The following is a 20,801-nucleotide window of genomic DNA, read 5'->3' on the forward strand; positions in this document are numbered from 1 at the left end:
AATGGATGCTAAAGAGGTATAGGTAAACCAGTACATAAGGGAAGGAACACACACAGGAGGAAGATCAGGAAAGGCCTCTCAAAAATATGATATCTAATGTGGAAGGTGAAGAATAAGATCCCCAAATCAGAGGGAGTAGAGGAGACTAGCTTCTTTAAAAAAAACTAATGGTAGATTATAAGGGGCACAGTGAAGCTGAAGAGGTAGACAGAAGTCAAAGGCCATGGTAAGCATAACTCACCTAGATCACAAAGGTAATAGAGGACCTCCAAAGGGTTATATGGGAGTGATAAAATCACAGGGATCTTTTTAAAATTGATTAATGACACATCATTAAGAAGCCACAAATTCACCGGGCATTGGTAGTGCACGCCTTTAATCCCAGCACTCAGGAGGGAGAGGCAGGCGGATCTCTGTGAGTTCGAGGCCAGCCTGGTCTACAGAGCGAGTGCCAGGACTCCAAAGCTACACAGAGAAGCCCTGCCTTGAAAAATCAAAAAACAAAAAAGAAGCCACAGATTCATAAAGTACACTTTTCATTGATAGTCTAAAACCTTCATGACTATCCCTTATCACTCATTACTGTCTTCATAGCAAGTATTTAAAAATCCCTAAGAGTCCAGTGGACCTGGGTGGTAGACAGTTAAATGGGATGCCTTCTTCATAGGTGGCGAAGTAGAGACAGCAATAAGGAATTATTAATCAGAGTTACCCAGTAACCCACTACGACTCACTCTTTCAGTGGAACTGCCCAGAAATAAAAGCAGAGTTTGCCAACTTTAACACCTCAGTTGGAGCAGATAATTCTGGTGGGTGTATGTTTTAAAGGGAGGAACAGTACACACTTTAGGATGCTTAAAAGCATCCGTTTTTTTCTGCCCATAATATACCAGCAGCCATCACCACTCTAAAAGCATGCTGCCAAAAATTTTGGTAAACACTGCTAAATGCTCTTGTGGGTGGAGCAGTTTTTTTCCAGTTAGGAATCACTAAGATGGGAGGTTAGGGTTATAGCTTATCGGTAACACACTATGCCTGTAATGCATGAAGTCATGGGTTCAATCTCCACTATCACAGACAGCCAACAATAGATTCTATCCAATGAAACCTTTGCCTTACCCGGGATCTGCAGCACTCTCAGTGCCTTATAATATAGAAGCTGATACAAACAAGTCACTTTTCACGAATCCCACTCCTGACACTCTATATGTCTATGGAGTGAGCTCAAAACTGCACAGGGAATCCCTCTGGTTATGGAAATGAGAGAATCTCAAAGTACTAAAGTTCTGTCCCTCTTCTTAGACCCACCTAGCTATACCCTGTTCCTGGAGAGGTTGCTGTTCAACCTTTACTAGGGAAAAGGAAGACAAACACTCTTAAAAGCTGTCAAAGGCAGGTATTAAGAGGAGCACAGTAAGAGCCAAATGGGTGGATGCCAAGAGTGCCTTGCAATTACTGAAGTGTCATGACAAGAGCTAGGTGGCACTCTCTCAGGATTCTGCCATTCTCTCCAAGGTAAAGCCTTAGCTTACCATTTCACTCCATCCCTCGGCAGTGACTCCTGCAAAGGCAGCAGAAACTCTACAAGATCAACAAGAGAATATGGATGTAGAAGGCTAGGTAAATGCAAGGTCACTGATTTGAAAGCTCAGAATCTCCCAGTTTTAACACTACCTTCTAAGTAAGTGACCTCTGAGTATTAAATGTCTCCACACACCTCACATGGGAATTGTGAACTGAGCCCTCCCTAATTATCACCATGGCTATGAGAAACCCAGGGGATATAAAACAGCAAACAAGTATGATTTTGATTATTGCTATTTACTGAAAAGGAAGAATCAGAAGGTGAAACAGAAAAGCAAAAAGAATAAATAAAGAAAATGAAGAATGGGGGGAAGGCTCATAAAAGCAGAAGTGGAGAAGGCTGTGAGCTAAAGGATGATGGATAGCTCAGTCTCTTTGACACAGGCCTTCAGATAAACATAAATGACCTGATAGACTTGTTTAAAACCACAGAAGTTTCAGGATAAAACTGAACAAGCAATTGAAATGGGCTGGAAATCCACTGGACAGTCCGTGGAAGGACTCCAGAAAGGATAATTGCTCTGTTGTGTTGCAGGTATCCTATGTGAAGGCAATTGACATCTGGATGGCTGTATGCCTGCTCTTTGTATTCGCTGCCTTGCTTGAGTATGCTGCAGTCAATTTTGTCTCTCGTCAGCACAAGGAATTTATGAGACTTCGTAGAAGGCAGAGACGGCAACGCATGGTGAGTACCAACAGGGGGGTTCCATTTCCCTTCTCCTTTGGACTCCTACCTCCCTATTACTCCTCCCACAAACTGAGTCCCAATCCAGGGCTTTATTACTGGGCAATCAGGAATCCTAGATTCTAGTCTCAGACTGATGATAGTAAATTAAGTACTTAGTTTCTCCAGTTCTGTTTATCTATCTAATGGGACATTAACCACAATAAGGCAGTAGAGGGATTAAGAGTATGGCATATAGTAAGTGCTTAAAACATGTTAGCCAGGGCTAGGCATGGTGGCACATGCCTTTAATACCAGCACTTGGGAGGCAGAGGCAGGGGTATCTCTGAATTTAAGGTCAGCTTAGTCTACATAGCAAGTTCCAGGACAGCCAGGACTACATATAGACCCTGTCTCAATAAAACAAACACGTATTTGCCAGTATTAGAACCTTTTGACTTAGCACAAATGCTATTGCTTTGAGAAGTAACTGTAGGGTAAAAGGGACAGCAAAAAAATACAACCTGACCCTGAAACCAACGCCAAAAAACACACTTTGGCCCTGAAACCAGAGCCAGTGAAAGAAACACACTCTGTCCCTGAAACCAGAGCCAAAAGGCTAAAAGGAACCAGTGAAAGAAACACACTTTGGCCCTGAAACCAGAGCCAAAGAAACACATTCTGCCCCTGACAACTCAGCACACACACACAAAAAAACCAATCCCTGAGCATGAAACCAAGTAATACCTGAGCATGAAATCCAGCCCAGCTCTGAGCTCATGCAAGCTCAGAAGTTGAAATCCAACTAGCTCCCACCTGAAACTCTTCACCCTGGAAAAACTCCACCCCTTAGAAACTCTATATAAGCCCTGTGCCTGTTCAGTTGGGAGCTGCCTTTTTCCATCCTGGCAGAGGCAGCCACCTCCTGGATGTTTCCCTCCCAATAAATCTCTTCAATGAGGTTTTGGTGAGACCTTCCTTTGCTGGAATGGAGTGGAGAAGAGAGGCAACAACCTTAGCAGGGGCCAGAGCAGAGTAGATCTATAGGGAAACCCTCCCCTACTCGGTGGTTACATTGGGGAAACTTTGCCCTGGAGCAGGGCTGTAAGCTCCCACACTTAAGGTGACTGTGTGGTATTCCTGGGCTCCCGACTGCCAGGATCTCTTTCCATCCAAGCTGCAGTGCTTACAGTAATAACTATTTCTGGTTTTCCTCACATCAAGAAGGAAGTTACTCCAAGTTGTCCTACTGGTATCTTTCAAGGGGAGCACTGAAGTTGGTCCCCATACTTGAATTGGAATGGAAAGATCACTACTTGCCTCTTCTGACTGGTGGAATTTGTCCTGGTCTTCCTCAGGCACTTCGCAGTTGTTAGGCTTGACGTGGTGTTCGGCCTCATTCTTGTTTTTTAGCTCCATTTCTTCCATAGCAGAGAGATCACCAAGGGGAGATAGAAGAGGAAGTTGTCATGACAACAGAAGCAGTTTTCCCTCAATTGCCCAGACAATAGGTGCTAGGTAAGTTGTCATGACAACCGAAGTGCCTGGGCTACCCAGAGAAAAGCAAGCTACAATTATGGCAAAGCTGAAGGCCTTGCTACTAGTTGCTTAATCTTTAGAGACACAATGTCTCAAGCTTTGACTCCTTGTTTTCTACCTAATCCAGAGGCTTCAAAATCAAAAGGCCAAGCACATAATTGCTATTAGAGGACAGAAAACAAATTACTCAAACCCACTGTTAAAAATCTTGACTCTAGGGGGCAATGGATGCAGCTCAGCGGCAGAGTGCTTGCCTAGCATATACATAAATCTTGGGTTTGATTCACAGTAACACATAGAAAGTCTGACTATAGCCTATCTGAGACATACTATTGCAAGGAGTCTTTGTTCTTCCTAACACCCAACTCACACCTCAGCTGCTCCTGAAGCACCCCTACCATATGACTTCCAATGACCACACAAACTGCATGATTTCACATTTCTTTTGGGGGAACACAGGGATGGCTCTTACATAGATTTTTCTGAATACCAATTCTTTGCTCTTTAGTTCCTTCATGGTTCCTAAATAGTGAGCCCTCCAGTGGATGGATCTACAACTGCATCTCTTTGAATAAGATTCTTTCTTCCAGAGACCTGCCTATAAGATTTCCTGCCTCATAGTGGGGATAGGAAAACACATACAGAGATAAGCAGAAGGGAAGAAAACAGAATTTCCCCTTTTCTAAAATAACTATACAGGTCTCTTCTTTAGTTGTGTGAAACTTGTCTGCAGGGACCAAAATCTTAGATTCATTCATAGGAGGTTTTGATTTTGATGTTTTTCCTAGGAAAGAAGAGCAGGTCATTAAACAGTCCAGACTCCCTTTTCTACCTAAAATGCCTGTGTTAATATCCAAGTAACAAAGATTGCTATAGTTACTACAGAGCTTCTCAGCTTGACCTGAGTCCCAACCCTTACCCTGTACCCATCCAAACAGCCACTGCCCACATTCCATCTGCTCGTATGTATATGCAGGTTGGCCATGGGCTTATTATAGAGTGAGCCACAGTACTCAGTTATTACTAAGTTAGCAGTAGCTTGATGCCTACTTAGGACGCTATAGCTTGCCTAAAAGTGGACTGTGGCTTATTATTAATGTGAATAAAACCTGAAAACTAAATCTGTGCCATTAATAATATCCCTTTCTTAAGTTTCCTAAAGCTAATGCAACCCCAGTGGAACTATTCAGGAATTGGAGGCCCTACACTGGCTAACAAGTCGATAGAGAGCTCATATTTGTCTGGACCCTCTTTTAGGGCTTTGATGTTCCAGTAAAAGAACTAGAAACCTTCAGCTTGAGAAAACCCCATGGAAAAGGAAAGAAATACAATTCTCAGGAGCCCAGAGTCAAGGTCAAGATAGGGTTCTCCAGGAGCCAGTCAACTGTCCACCCAGCTCTGGAGCTTGTCATTTTTTTCTAACCTCTCCTCAATCAGTCTCCCATGCTCGATGGCCTTCTTCTGCAGCACTGCTTAAAATAATGGGCATTTTTGAGGTGTTTCCGCTTTGTCTTCCCACATGGTCTAATTGATTCAGAGGAAAGGGTGAAACCCTTTTCTCATCATCCCTGCAGGGTTAGCCCCTGGCTCTGAACACAGCAGCCAATGGCAAAGGCTGTCAAATGGGACAGACAAAACTTCTGGCTATTATTAATACAGTAACTTGAGAACTAGAAAAATTACAAAATACCAGCAAATCCTCTCAGGGACTTACTTTCAGAACCTTGTTCACCTCTCCATCTTCCACTGACTACTCTACCCATCTCCAGTTTCTTTTTTTCCTGCCTGTCTCCCTTGAATATTCATCACTCTTTCTCATCTTCATACCCCACCTTCTCCACTGGGCATTTATTTCCCAGGTTGACTTGGGTATAGCTTCCTTCTCTAGCCTCTCAGCACTCTGCTTCTAGATATGTAGAAAAAAATTCAACTCTATTTCAATAACCATGGAAATAGCAAAGTAATATTTAATGGCACATTGTCCCTCTCCAATATATATACAAGTACTAACCATGCAGAATTTGTCATAAATATCTAACATGGAAACCCCTTTATCCTTGAATTTTAGGCTACCCATCTTTGCTGGCCAGTCTTAAAAGGTACATATTAAAATTAAAAAGAGCCAAGAGCAGATTACTTTATTGGATATATTTTGTCTTCTGTATGAAATTACTTTTTCTAGCCAGGGAAATAGTTCCAAATAATTTCTCTCAGATTTACTGGGTAAAAGGAGAAATAATAGGATTTATAAAAACAAAAATAGCAGTTGGATCTAACTTTCTGCTTTAGAAGATTTTTTTATCAATACCTATATTCTGTAGTTGTATCTTCTACTTGGGGGGCTAGGTGAAGAGTGTGGTACAGGGTCCTGAACTGGAATGCTAGGAAGATTTTTTTTAACTTTACTTACCCAACTCATTTTTTCAATTCCTCCTGAGATACTTGGCTTGCCTCTGGTTCTTTATCTGTAAAATGGACCCAGCAAACTTCTGCTGTAGAAATTTCGAAAATTAATGCATGTGAGATGAGTCAAGTTCTATGATAAAAGATGCTAAAAGGAGAGGTGAGCAAAGCCTCCAGGCTGCCAAACTGTATCAGTTCCAAGTTGAAGAGCAGGAGAGTGAACTGCCTCTGACATACACACATACAACTCTCTCTGAAGACCCTGATAAATCAAGAACAGGAGCGCAAAGCTCTCTGGTGGGAAGACTTAAACTTTTTCCTATGTTCAAAGTGCTAATCCCTTTGCAGAAGCCAAAGGCTATGGAGTCATTGTATAGTGGGGCAAATAGTACTTGTTTTCCTGCCAAGTATTTCATGACTGAGTGAGATTCTCTTCTGAGTGGACCCTGACAAGACACTGGCACCACAAAACCAAAAAGCCACTCCATTCATTATATCCTGAAGCATGTGCTTCATCAGGTCTGTGGTCCATTCAACAGACATCTGCTGAGTGTCTATTAGATTCTAGGCATGCTGCCTGTCACTCAGAATATAGCTATCAGGTGGCAGAGGAAGGAATAGGGTTTGTTTGTGAATTTCTGACCTCAGTTTGTTCACTGCTGATGCCCAGTACCAGGCTTGCCCTCATAACAGTTCCATTTTGGGTGACGTAATAGTCAAGAGTTATACGACAAACCATACCAATATATCTTATCTATAAAACTATTTTTCAATTGGGTTCTGTAGCTGCAGAGTCCTTGTTATAAAGATCCCACAATGTCCCTCAAATGTGTACAAAATGTTTAACACCTTCTTCACCTTCTTTGTGCATATTTTAAATATATACACGTTACATTTCCACACAATATGTATGTATCTTGTTCTGATAATTTATATAACTGTAACAGGTAACTAATATCACTATACCAGGTGACTTACTCTTCCTGTTTTACCTTGAACTGCTCCAGTGTTAGTGATGAGAGACTCTAGTCTCTGGGACCTCCTCAGTTCTGGGCAAACTTGAGTTGGTAGGTGAAAACATACTATGGAAGGATATTTCATTTCAGGCAATCACTTAGCTGAAGCTTTTACTGCAGAAAAATCAATACTTTTAATTTATAGAATCATCTTCTATTCGAAGGACATATTTCTCATATCTGCCCTAAAATGAAGAAATAGGGTAAATAAGTTCAGAGGCTGAGGGCTACTTACATAAGTAAAACTCTTATGATAGGTACTTTCCCCTCTTCTTCCTCCTCCCTCTTCTATCTCTTTTATCTCTTTCTGCCCTTACTTCCTGCTTCCCGCTGCATCACAGCTACTCAGTGTTGTCAGTCAATGGCTGTACTGATAGACTTTCTGCTGTCTACACCATACTCTTTACTACTTACTTAAAATGCACCTCCTCTCTGTTAATGTGACTCTGAAAAGGCGTGCTTTGTATAGAAATGTGATGCACATTGGGTAACAAGTGATACTGTAGATTTACTCATTCCCTTCTCAGATCAGCTAATTTGTAAAGAAATATACAGATCTTCATAAGAGTGATCAACCTTAAGCTACTTTGTCTAGCTCACTTGGTCATTTAAAACATTTAGAATTCTTAGCTTTAAGTCAAAATCATTTTTAAAACTATTATATACAAAACAAACTAATTCTAAAGCTTTGTAAATTCATTAAAGTCAATTTCACCAAGCCGAAATATCTCAGTTTCACTGCCTGGTGGTTTTTTGTTGTTCTGTTTACCTGTTAGAAATAATATGACATTGAAATGTTGACACTTTGGTGGATTTTAGATGACTTCAAATGATACTGAACATTTTCAAAAGGTATGTCTATATTAAATCATATCACTTATGTACATATAGCTGCTTAGCATATGCATATATATGCATTTTTAAAATAATTTTGTGATCAACAAAAAGCATTTAGTGGGCCAGTGTAGTGAGCCATTTGCCTGTATTACATTGCATTTGAGACATTTATGTGTGGTTTGGCTTTTACTTTGGCCTCAAATACTACCTTTTATCTTCTGTAATTCTAGGAAGAAGATATCATAAGAGAAAGCCGCTTCTATTTTCGTGGCTATGGCCTAGGACACTGCCTACAAGCAAGGGATGGAGGTCCAATGGAAGGTTCCAGCATTTATAATCCCCAACCTCCGGCCCCTCTTCGAAAGGAGGGAGAAACCATGAGGAAACTCTATGTGGATCGAGCCAAGAGAATTGACACCATCTCCAGGGCTGTCTTCCCCTTTACTTTTCTTGTCTTTAATATCTTCTATTGGGTTGTCTATAAAGTTCTAAGGTCAGAAGATATCCACCAGGCACTATGAATAGGGTGGAGGCTATAATGTATAGCTGCTGGCTTCCTGCTTTCACCCAGGTGGGCTTTTCCCCCTTCCATCAAACTCTATCAGGAGCTTAAACAGTTCCTGCTTGACCTCCCACTCATAACTTCAATCACCAGTTCCCAAGCTATATGGGAACTGCCTAGTGCCAAAGGTGGCTATACTTACAAACATGGCTTATCTACCCAATCCAGATTTACTGCTTACTCTGCCATCTCTCATTGTTTGTCCATCTGCCTGATTCCAGAATGACTTTCTGTCATTGCTGGGGACCTTCTGTGAAGAATATTTAGACTACTGGATTCTTGGTTTTTGTCATCTTCCATTCAGAGCCTGCCCTCTATTTGACACTTCTCTCCCTCCTACTGCAAGCTCAAATATGGAGTCGTTTCAGTCCACAAACACTTCTCTGAATGACCTAGTCAGATGCCCTTACTGATAGAAAGACAAAGGCACAGATTGCCCACCACTTAACAAGAATGTGGGCAGTCATAGGGTGCGCTGGGCTAGGGCACTGGTATATGGTCCAACAGAGAGGTTCACTTCTAGAAAAGTTATTACTTTCTGAACTGGGGCAACAACCTAAGACTCTCAGAAAGTCTACCCTTCCAGATCTACCTAAACTTCTTCCCAGGCATATTTGTTCTAGTCCTTAATCAATTAACATGGTCACAGGTTTTGTTATGCTGCTCAGTAGGAAAGGGGGGAAGCTTATGCTTTAAGAAATTTATTTGCTGATCTAGGAAAAAGGAGATGAAAAGTACTAAAACCTAAGAAGAGTGGAGTATAGAAACAAGCTTTAGAGAAACTATTAAGGTTGTTGTTTCTTCTTTTTCTCCAAAGTCCCTATTTTGCAGGACCTCCTAACTTTCTTCTGCACCTCCTCTTGGCAAGCAAACAATGGTGCTGTGCAACCTTGTTTTTGATAGCGTAGGTTTCAAAGTTCCTGAGGAGGAATTAGGCATGTAGAGGGTGTCTCTATCTAGGCATCTAGAGAACTCCAGTACAAGCTGGAGGGCCATATTTTGGATCGTTTCTTTACCCTTTTGTGCTTCCCTTTCTTCTTCTATAGGATTTAAATAAGGCTACAAAAAAGGTCAGAAGAGAGTGGGTTGGTGTGTAACTCTATATCATAGGAACGCATGGGCCTGGTACAATGAGTTCTTTGAAGTAATCTTACTGTGAAGAACACAGAAATGAGACGAGAAAGATAAAAATGTGAGGATAGCAGTTGGAATACACAAACAACCTCTTGAACTACTGGGTCCTTTTCTCTGGACCCAGAATAATAATTAACTATGTAATAGGGCTCTCCTCCTTCCCTTTCATCTCTCCTTTCTCTCTCCATCTCCCTCTCATCTGTTTCTCACTGCTTCATTTCACATAGTATTCTTAATTCCATGATCAATGTAAATGCTATCGTACAAGAACAAAACCAGCCTTCTTTCTCCATTTTCATATCGAATTTGTCTTATTCATTGAGATACCCTTTGGTCTCCCTTGATTTTGAAGACAGTACTTTGGAATGACCAAGGTAGCTACCCTAGATTTATTTATTCATTTGTTTGTTTATTTATCTTTCTTTCCACAAGGCGTTTCTGTACATCTTAACATACCCTGGAATTTACTTGCAGCCCAGGTTAGTCTTGAACTCATAATCCTCCTGTCTCAGCCTCCCTGGTGTTAGGATTAACAGCATGTACTACTACATTCAGATCTAGAAATTGCTTTTATTGGCCACATTACCACTCTCATACCAAGAAACACAAATTTTAAAACTGGTTTATAGGAGGAGATTAGATTGAAAAGGGAAGAGAGCCCCTATATTCCCATTTCTGCCCAGGTAGTGCCAATCAATGAGAGGCCACAAGCAATGCCCTTTTGAAAGGAGCAGAGAGTATCTCTTTGATACTGTCCCTGGTGGGGCTGGGGTGTCAGGCTGCTGCAGCCCGGAGGCGGGGATGGTGGCGGGGGTGGACTATGGAGATGAGCTTACTGCACAGAGCTCTACTTGTTACAGATCTTGTCCAGATGGGCCAACTACACAAATCTGCCCTGTTGGGAGTCTCAAGAACAATGCTCTGGAGACAGCTACAGTACTGAGCAATAAAGGCTGTCCAACTGGGACTCAGATCAGGCCATCAGCTGGTGCTGGGTGCCGAAGAAGCCAAAGTACCAACCAACATAATAGACCAAAGGAATTCACAAAGCCACTCAGAGCCAATGCCAGGTGGAAGGTACTCTCCTTCTCACTGGAGCCCCTAGGCAGAAAAAGTATTTGCATAATGCCAATATTGGATCCAGTACAAATGGCTTTCATTTTCTTTATTCTTCCCACAAATGTACAGGGACTGGAGAAATGCTAGGTCTCACTGAAGGGGTTTGACATTTAGCAATCTGTTCAATCACAAAATTGTTAAATTTGGATCCTCCTTACCAATGAATTGACCTCACTCGGAGGTCATGTCCACTTATCAGCTCTCTTGCAGTACTTACCCTTCCCCAGACCAATACTAATTTCTGCCTGAATCACATCTGATGTGATTCTGAGATTTAAACAGCATTTTTAAATGGGGGGCATCCTATGATGACAAAGTGTTTTGGATATTTTCATTAATTCTTTTTTAATATTTAATATTGGATAAATATTTCATAATTTTTTTCAAGAGGAAAAGCTTTATTTATTCAGTTGTTAAGGCTATTGGTGCTTCCATCTTCCTTCCAGTTTGTTCTGCCTTATGGAATGCCAGTGGTTTAGCCTCTTCTTTCCCTTTAACCTACTATTAGGTCCGTTTGCTCTCTCTGAAAATTCACACGCCAAGCAAAAAGAAACTTTCTAAGTGGAAGAAATGTAGTGAATAAAATGTATCCCTTTATCTTTCCTATGAGCATTTTCCCACCTATTGTACAAGAACAGGTACCCTTCTGTTTAAAGTGTTAGACCGATTTAAAGATACTTTCTCTTCTTTGCTGAGCCATTCAAATGCCCCTCTCAACACTATTTACAATGTATTACTTCTTTTGGATTTTTTTGTGTCCTCCCACCACTCTTACTGTTTATGTCAGTGTTGGCATTATTAGTCTTATCTCATTATTTCTGGATACCAAAATCTCAAAAATTGTACTTCACTACTCTGGGATTAATCTTGTTAGGCTGCACCATTAAGGAACACTAACCAATCTAGTTCAGGAACCACCTAGGGGTTAGGAAGCAAGGTTCCACTCACTGGTTCAATGGAAGAATAAGCTTTTTGAGGGCAAGAGATGCATTTTATATAACTTGTTAGTCTGCACAGCTCTGGTACCTAGCAATATACAATATGTGTAATTAGAATAAAAGCCTATCTTCCCACTTGCTATACCACATGTGTTTCTGCTCATTCCCTTTCCATTAATTTATTGAACACAGAAAAAGAGATCTGGAAGAAATCCTACAAAATCAGAGTTCATATAGCTATGTACATACACTGTAGTCTCCAGGTATAACAGAAACAAAATTACAAGTTTGCATCACTGAAAAAAAGAATTATAATGTTCTTATTAATACATTAATAATACATAATAATTAATAATACACCATATATCAGGACTGGGATCAAGCTATAATTAAAATCCCAATCACTAGATAAACATTGTCAGTGACAAGTGAGTACAGTAGTGGGAATTTCAGCAGTGTAACCATCTACTTCCCCTGTTCTACATGTTGTTTCCGTTGAGGAGACAGTCATCTCTGAAGAGAAAGCAATTAAGATGTTCCTCCCAGCCTCATAGTCTGCTCTACCAGTCTCCAGTTAGAATAATGTTTATAGTCTACAAATATGGGCTGATGGCTTATTAGTCAGAACAGCTCGTTAGCAGATCTTAAGTCAAGGGAAGAATGGCTTCTGAGTCAATTCACCCTCACAAAGAATCCTCCCCATGGAAGGCAAAGAAAGTCTGCCAACATGAAGCCGCTTAAAGAAGTCCCATGAGAACTCAACCATTACCACTCCCAAGTAGCTCTTTTTTTGTACCCTCTATTTTCACTGTAAAGTTTTATGCAACTGCCCTGCTGTGTTATACTCTGTGGTATGTTATTTAAAAACAGGTCTCAGTATTAATTTCCTGGAATAATGGGAAATTCTTGCCATCTTCTAAAACCAGGGACTATTCTTGTCTTACAGAATGGATCTGGAAAAATACAAGCATATTCTCTATTTTACTAGACAATTCAATGCTTAAGACCGTGTAGTTCTTTAGTGCCAGATAAAGCCTAAATTTGAATGACAATTACCTCAGCCTCAGTTTACTCTTTTACAAGTTCAAATGCTCGAAGAAATCCAGAACCCAGTAACTATATGACCTTGACCAAATTACTAAACTATTCTGTACTTCAGTCTCACATCTGTTCACTGAAGCTAATAGTAACTACGTCATAGTGTTGCTGGGGGAATTTCACAATGTAGGTATTTAATTCAGAATTTGGCACACAGTAAAAATTAGCTATTGCCTAAAATCTCTATTCTACACCTGTCAAATTTCTAACACTTGGACTTGTTTAGGACTTCAAATATCCAAATTTAGTGTGGGATTCTCTCTAAAAACACATTCACAAAAAGGCCAGGCTAAACTCACCTTTTTTTATATTTTCAGTGGCACTAGACATCTACTGAGATATAGCATACTTTAAAAACTATCCATGGGAAATTGCTGAGCCTTAGTCAGTTTTTTTACGCTTTGTTTGCTTGCAGGCATCTATAATCTGCAGCTAACAGGCTGCCTATGTCACAGGATAGGTATGAATTTGGTTCAGCAAATTTGTAGACCACAACATCATGTTGCCAACATCAAACAACAGAGAAATGGGGTAGATAAGAATGAATCTCTCAAAATTAAGAATAGAAACTACTGTCCATTTGACTTTGGATTTCTCTGGAGGTATTATTCTCGTGCTCCACTTCCAGTTACCATCAAGTTCCTTAAGAAGAATGCCTTCACTATGATTCCCACACCCCCACCACACCAATTATTCCTGAGTACGCTGTAATCTCTTGCTTCTTCCTCCTACCCATTCTTCAAATGTTCCTTCCACATTCCTTACACTTCCTTCATAATGGCTATATTAAGTCAAAACTTTTCTGTCATGTTTTGCTCTAACATTTGTCAGAGCTGCCATATCTGCTTTGGTATCTGTTCTCCCATGGCTTTCATTCTCCAATTTCTTCCCTTGCTTCTCTGACCATTTTTTATTTGTGTGTGTGTGTGTGTGTGTGTGTGTGTGTGTGTGTGTGTGTGTGTGTGTGTGTGTGTGTGTGTGTGTGTGTGTGTAGCACGTATATATAACTATGCAGGTGTGTGCACCTATATGCATGTATGTGGAGGTCACAGGAGGACATTGAATGTCTTCTGCTATCACTGTCTGACTTATTTCCTTGGCACCAGGTCTCTCACTGAACTGAGTGCTTACTTGGCTAGGTAGGCTGCCCACTAGCTCCCAAGATCTGCCTGTCTCAACCCCACAAATGCTGGGCTTACAGGCATTTATCACCAGAACTTCTTGGATTTGTTTTGTTTTTCAAGACAGGGTTTCTCTGCTTAGCACTGGCTGTCTTGGAACTTGCACTGTAGACCAGGCTGGCCTCAGACTCACAGAGATCCTCCTGCCTCTGCTTCCCAAGTGCTGGGATTAAATGTGTGTGCCACCACTGCCCTGCCCATTCTTGGATTTATAACTCAGGTCCTCCTGCTTATGCAGCAAGTGGTATTCCATACTGAACCATCTCCCCAGCCCCCATGTCTTCAGACATTCCATTCATTCCCATGTTCACAGCTGTTCACTGTATACTAAAGCTTCAGTGTCTGTAACCCGTTTCCATGGCTAGAACAACAAGTATGCTTAATTTTCTTAATTACTAACTGAATTCCACAAACATCCCAAACTCAACATTCCCAGAACTGAACAATTCACAATGTTCTTCCAACACTGCTAAACTTGTTTTCCAATCCTCCCTCCTGACAAGTAGGGAATCTACCTACTCAGTCACCTATGCCAGACATCTTAGAGTCAAAGATCTTTAACAATTCCTTTCATAGCCCTCAAATAAAGCAATCATCAAATCCTACTGAATACTCTACTTTTCAAATACTTCCCCTTTTCTGTGACTTTATTTTCTTCAACTACTGAGTCCGAGGTTTTCCTACCTTCCACACTAGTGTCAATTTCACCACAAATGGTCCATTTCTCCCACAGCTGAGTTTTCAATTCATTGACAGCTTCCTCCTCACCTAAGGAAAAAGCCCACGTTCCTCAAATGGCCTATACTGTATTTTCCCTCTGGTCCCCACCAGTGCTTTTTACTTACTCTCTTTTATCACTCCAGTCTCCAAAATGCATTCTCCATTTAATCATGGTGATCTATCTACAGAATCTTGAATCCAGGCACAGATAACAGATCCTGTCTCACAATGCATGATTCTGCATATGTTATTCCCTAGTGTTTAAACACTTGCCTTGACTTCTGCCACTTCAGGGATTTTTTTTAATCTGTCAAGACTCTGCCAGAAACCATGTTTTCTGTGAAGTATTCTCAAGCCCAATATTCAGACAGATTTAGACTCACCAATAATGCTCTGTACATAGCTCTTTATATGCAGCTATAAGATTACATATGCTGTTTTGCTTGTGTTTCTCACAAAGAAATTTAAATTTGAAGCTAGGAATCAAAACACATTTATCATTGTATGACCCATACCAAATCCATTACATAAAATGAATTAGTGTTTGCTATATAATTTCTAAGTAATGAACAATGAAACTCTTTAAAAAAAACTTCAGCCAGTGAATTGCAATGCCAACTCTTTCCAAATATACTTTCCTTGAAAAGGGTCATATTATTCAAGTGACATGCATTCTTCCATGTTTTGTTTTGGGTGGTTGGGGGGGTTGCCAAGATTTCAGTAGCATTTCATCCTGAAAGTAAACCTTTGTGGTAAGATAACCATGTATTCAGGCAAGAAGTGAGGGTGGAAGACTAAAAATATTGAAGTAATTTACTCTAGTCTCATAACAGAAGCAACACTCAAGTTTATTCTTTCTCAGTACATTGCCTTATCAACTGAGCAAGAGATTTTCAAATCATCTTCAACAATCCCCAAGGTCTTGTGGAAAGAAAAAGCAGGCACCCTACCACATTCACACATATACATATTCAATCAGAGTAATGGACTTTTATCTTATATAATGCTTTGCTGCAACATTTTGGTGGAGGTGAGGACACAGTTTTCTACTTTTACTGCTGCTTTAAATTTTGTGAAAATCCAAACTGTCTTATCTATGACTTTCAGATATAAGCCATCTAATGTCAAGGAGTGCTCCAGGTGTATTATCGGGCTGATATATGAAAGTCTTGTTTGGGGGTATATGACCGGGCTTGTTAATTCCATGACCAAAATTCCTGACATAAACAACTCAAGAGGGGGAAGATATGTTTTGGCTTATGATTTCAGTAGCTTTTTGTCCATGGTCTCCTAACCCCACATGCTTAGGTAAAGCATCATGGTGGTAAGAGTGACAGCACCCACATGAAGGCTGACCAAAATGCGAGCTGTTTATTGAGTAGCACACAGGAAGCAGAGACGGGACTGTTGATCCTTTGCTGGTTTTCTTCTCTTATCCCTTGGAGTCAATCTGAGACCCTGGCCAAGGGGATGGTGCCACCCACATTAGAACTAGATCTTCCCTTCAGGTAACCCTCCCTGGAAATGCCTTAACAGAAGTATACCCACATGTGTCCTCAGTAATTTCCTAGATTATCCTAACTCCAGCCAACTTGACAAAGAAGACTACTCATCACAGGAGCAAATAGACTAAAGAAAAAAAACCAGCTGTAATAAAAATCTAATAATTAGGTATCTTTCTTACTGTAATTCCCTTTTCAACTAATCATCCTATAAAAGTCCAAAAATATGTGTTAACATACTTTCCTTTACAATTGCTAACAACGTCCACAAGCTGACCTCTGTCGTATCAGTCCTCAGCTTCTCATCATTAATTTTTGTTGTTCTTTTGAGACGGTTTCTCTGTGTAATCTTGGCCATCCTGGAACTTGCTCTGTAGACCAAGCTGGCCTCAAACTCAGAGATTCACCTGCCTCTACTTCCCGAGTGCTGGGATTATGAGTGTACATCACCAACGCCCATTCAGTTTCTTACAATTCTTGAACCATGTCAGATACGAGAATCACTGTTAGATACACAGCTCATACCATTAAGAAGAACAAGAATGCTTTGGACCTTGGTCACAGTAATACATCTGTTATCCTGAGTGCTCATGTCATTTTCACAAAGAGTAACAAATATCTGACTCTTCTCAAAAACCTCATAGGTTTTCCTGTAACAGACCCCAGGGAACAGACCACAATATCTTATAATTCTAGCACATGACACAACAAAAGGGTCTTCTCTAATCATTCAGTCTTGTATCTTTATCAAACACAAGGTTATCGAGGGAGGGCTTGACTGAAAGCTCAGGCCCTTGTTTTAACTTCCCTTTGTTCCCTAACAAAGTGTCACTTATTAGCTACACACATTCATTTGGACTGTTCTGGCTTAGTCTGCAACCGATTTGTGCTAATGTAGTTTGTGGGAGTGGATGGTTAACCACTTAGTCCTCAGCCTCTGCCTTCCTCATCTTTTGCCGGACACCTGCAAGAAAGCACAAGTTCCTGCAGAAGGAGGAGAGCACAAACTTTGGGTTGATATATGACAATATTATGGGGTAAAAGACCATGCTGAGCTCCACTTGCAGAAATGCAGTTTCCATCACCAGAGGTTCATGAGTTTAGGGATCCATTAGATTTCTATTTCCTTTAGCTTTTCCCATGACAGGAACCTAATCTGTTATTGCCAGTTGACGGACCCGAGATTCAGGATGAACTTTCTTAACCCAAAAGAGACCTAAGAAGAGCAATTAATCACAGACTAAAGCTCTTTCACCTATACACAAACTTTCTTCGAGATCTCCTGGTGATAGAGTCATTCATATTCAGGGAAAAGGAACCAAGTAAGAGAAAAGGGGAATTAAACTAACAAATATGTCTTCAAAATGTCACTGCCTGCTGTTATTCTTTAACCAAGTGATAACTAGTTTAGCTACAATATTGCTTTGTCTTTTCATTCATCTTAGGGTTGAGAGAAGTTAAAATGGGGGCCTAAGCTTTCAGTCAAGTCCTCAATAATCTTAAATTTGTTAAAGAAGAGTTTGTTAGAGAAGATCCTCCTGTTGTATCAGGTACTAGGATTATAAGACATTGTGGTCTGTTGTGAACAGTGATAGGTATGTATTGCCCCACTGACATCCTCATTTGGCAGCCTCCTAAACCACTTGGGACCCAAATCAAAGATGGAAAGAAGCCAATACCCTGGCATTAATACCTATCCCAATGACAGGATGTCTTCTAATTGTCCTCAGAAGCTATGTTCTTGCTTTAGACCCACTCAAGAGTATAGGGGAGATCCTTTAGTAGTCTATTGTTAAAACCAAACCCTTTCCTGTAAGTTCCTCTACTGTGCTTGATTTAAGAGATGAAACTTGTTGGACCATTTGCCTTAGTAAGACCACTCTGAAAATAATAAGGAATGGCTACCACCTGAATGTCCTCTAGATATTCTCTACTCTACTATTTTGGATCTACAGGGAAGGAGGAAACTTTAGTGTAAACCGGCATAAGCATCCAATCTCTGAGTGCCCAGATACACAGAAGGTCTGCTTATGAGGCTGAATTACTTGACAGGATCTAGTATTATAAAGTCTTTCTTTGCTGAGCCAGGTAAGACAATTCCCTTCACCAGGAGTTTAAAGCTACCCCCGAGTGACCAGTGTAAGGTATTCATGCAAGTAGGAGCTTCATTAAGACAAACAGGAGGTTTTTACCTGTAGATATGAGTACCAAGCTTGGTACAATGAAGGCAGGCAATAAGTAAATGCTGAATGAGCAACTGCACCTGTAGAAACACGAGTATCTGGTCCTACTGCCAATTTTTTTGTTTAGGAAGCTGACATGTAAATCTTATGCTTGTGGAGGGGAGGGGAGGGTCATGGAAGTAACAGAGAGGTAGAGAACATAAAAGCACAAGACAATGGAACAGCAAGAATCAGGAATAGGCTAAGGCTTGCATTCTCTGTTAATCTTACAAAGGTCAGTGGTACTTCAAGGACTAGAAATGTAGCCTAGTGCTTGCTTAACACACATAAGAATTCCATTTATTAGCCGGGTGTTGGTGGCCTCCAGCACTCAGGAGGCAGAGGTGGGTGGATCTCTGTGAGTTTGAGACCATCCTGGTCTGCAAGAGCTAGTTCCAGGACAGCTCCAAAGCCACAGAGAAACCCTGTCTCGAAAAACAAACAAAAAAGGAATTCCATTTATTTATTTACTTATTTTTGAGAAAGGATTTCTCTGTGTAGCCCTGATTGTCCAAGAACATGCTCTGTAGATCAGGCTGGCCTTGAACTCACAGAGATCTGGCTGCCTCTGCTTCCTGAGTGCTGGGATCAAAGATGTGTGCCACCACCACCTGGTAAAAAGGTGATTTTAAAATAATTCTCTCCCCTTCCAGACCCCATGAACATGGGTGTCAGTGAGGAGACCTCGGAAATCTATGGGGCCTCTTGTAGTAGATCAGTACTTATCCCTAGTATAGGTGTGGACTTTGGGAATCCATTTCACACAGAGGGATACTCCCTGAGCCAAGACACACAGGGGAGGGCCCAGGCCCTATCCCAGAGGATATGATAGACTCTGAACCCCCTATGGAAGGCCTCACCCTCCATGGGGAGCAGAAAGGGTATGGGATGGGTAGGTGTTAGTTAGTGGGGGCAGGGGAGGAGGGGAGGGAGAGGGAACTGGGATTGACATGTAAAACAATCTTGTTTCTAATTCAAATAAAAAATGGAGAAAAATAAATCACTGTAAGCAGCATAGAATGTCAACGAGGTCAATTTTAAAGTGCTGAATGTTAGCATATAGTTGATGATACAACTAAAATCTAAGGTATATTTGACACTGTGTACAAGTTAAGCATGCTACATTGCAGAAGAATAGAGTGGTATGAAGATTTATGTAGAATAATTCATCAAAAATAATTAAAACAGTTTCTTGTGGGCAAAAAAAATCTCTCCCCTTAAAAATGAAAACTTCTAAAAGATTTTTTTCCACACATATAAATCAAGCTTTAGATTGGCTTTCACCTACCAATATTGTGTCATTTCCTTTGGATTCATTCACAAATGTTCATGGAGTACTTTCTGTCATGTGCCAAGTACAATATATAGTGAAGAAAAGCATCCCCTGCCCTCACAGGTCCTACAGTATGGCAGGAGAGATAAAATTTGATTAAGTTGTTAGCTAGTAGAAAAATGGAGTAAATGTGCAGGTATTGTGGACAATGTATCTATGGTGGAAGCTGGGAAAGATGTCCCAGAAATCTTTCCTGGAACAGAGACTTGTAACCTGAATAAAGAAAAAGGAACAGAAACATCCAAAGAAACAAAGATGTCAGGAGTAAGATGGGGTTTTGTTGTTTGTTTTGAGACAGGATTTTTCTATATAGCCCCAGCTATCCTGTAAGTCACTATGTAAGTCACTATGCCGGACTGAAAATCACAGAGATCTGCCTGCCTCTCCCTCCAGTGCTGAGCAGTAGCTAGACAGTTTTAAAAGGGCAAGTGAAAGAACAGTTTTAAATTTTGCCTAAAGAAAGGGAAAAACAATCAAACAAATCTTCCTGACTTGTATAATGTAGAGAAACTTGCTTAGTTCATCAAGTGAAAATGGTGGTATCTTGAAAAGGCAAAAGCAGAGGGTGCTATAGTAACAGAAAACAAGGTCCTTAACTTGGTCCTGGAGATAAGGCAGGAACACTGTGAGCAAGCGACACTTACAGGGAGACTTGAATACTGGATTAGCCATGATGAGGAATGTAAGGAGGTAAGAAATGAAGAGAGTCTGTGGCATATTAACCTATTGCTTCAGTCAAAGCAGGTCTCAATTTTACTAATAATGTTGTTCTGCCTGAAATACCAGATGCCTTTATGTCATAGCCATCATGTCTAACTTATGGCACTTCTCTCAAATCCCACTTTCTGTGATCATAGCCAGATATATTGCTTCGATAATTCTATTCCAAGTTTGTCACTTAGTATTTTTAAATGTCTATTATTTGCCGAGCACAGTATTATGTGCTTCT

General features: G+C 40.7%; 1 protein-coding gene and 1 long non-coding RNA gene across 3 annotated transcripts in view; one reads left to right on the forward strand and one right to left on the reverse strand.

The window, feature by feature from the left end:
* LOC100766637 overlaps positions 1 to 8,564 on the forward strand; it is a 21,594-nt gene extending 13,030 nt beyond the window's left edge. Inside the window, exons 8-9 of the mRNA XM_027432060.2 lie at positions 2,120 to 2,269; positions 8,274 to 8,564. Coding sequence (XP_027287861.1) covers positions 2,120 to 2,269; positions 8,274 to 8,564 — 441 coding nt within the window. The remainder of the gene's footprint in view (positions 1 to 2,119; positions 2,270 to 8,273) is intronic.
* The window catches only part of LOC113837583, a 26,762-nt gene continuing 9,525 nt past the window's right edge, over positions 3,565 to 20,801 (reverse strand). For both annotated transcript variants that reach the window (XR_003488260.2, XR_003488261.2), the window contains exons 4-6: positions 7,183 to 7,391; positions 6,198 to 6,279; positions 3,565 to 3,669 (exon numbers count right to left, since the gene is read on the reverse strand). This is a non-coding gene — a long non-coding RNA (uncharacterized LOC113837583). The remainder of the gene's footprint in view (positions 3,670 to 6,197; positions 6,280 to 7,182; positions 7,392 to 20,801) is intronic.

This window comes from Cricetulus griseus, chromosome X (assembly GCF_003668045.3).
Source record: "Cricetulus griseus strain 17A/GY chromosome X, alternate assembly CriGri-PICRH-1.0, whole genome shotgun sequence".
Taxonomy (NCBI): domain Eukaryota; kingdom Metazoa; phylum Chordata; class Mammalia; order Rodentia; family Cricetidae; genus Cricetulus; species Cricetulus griseus.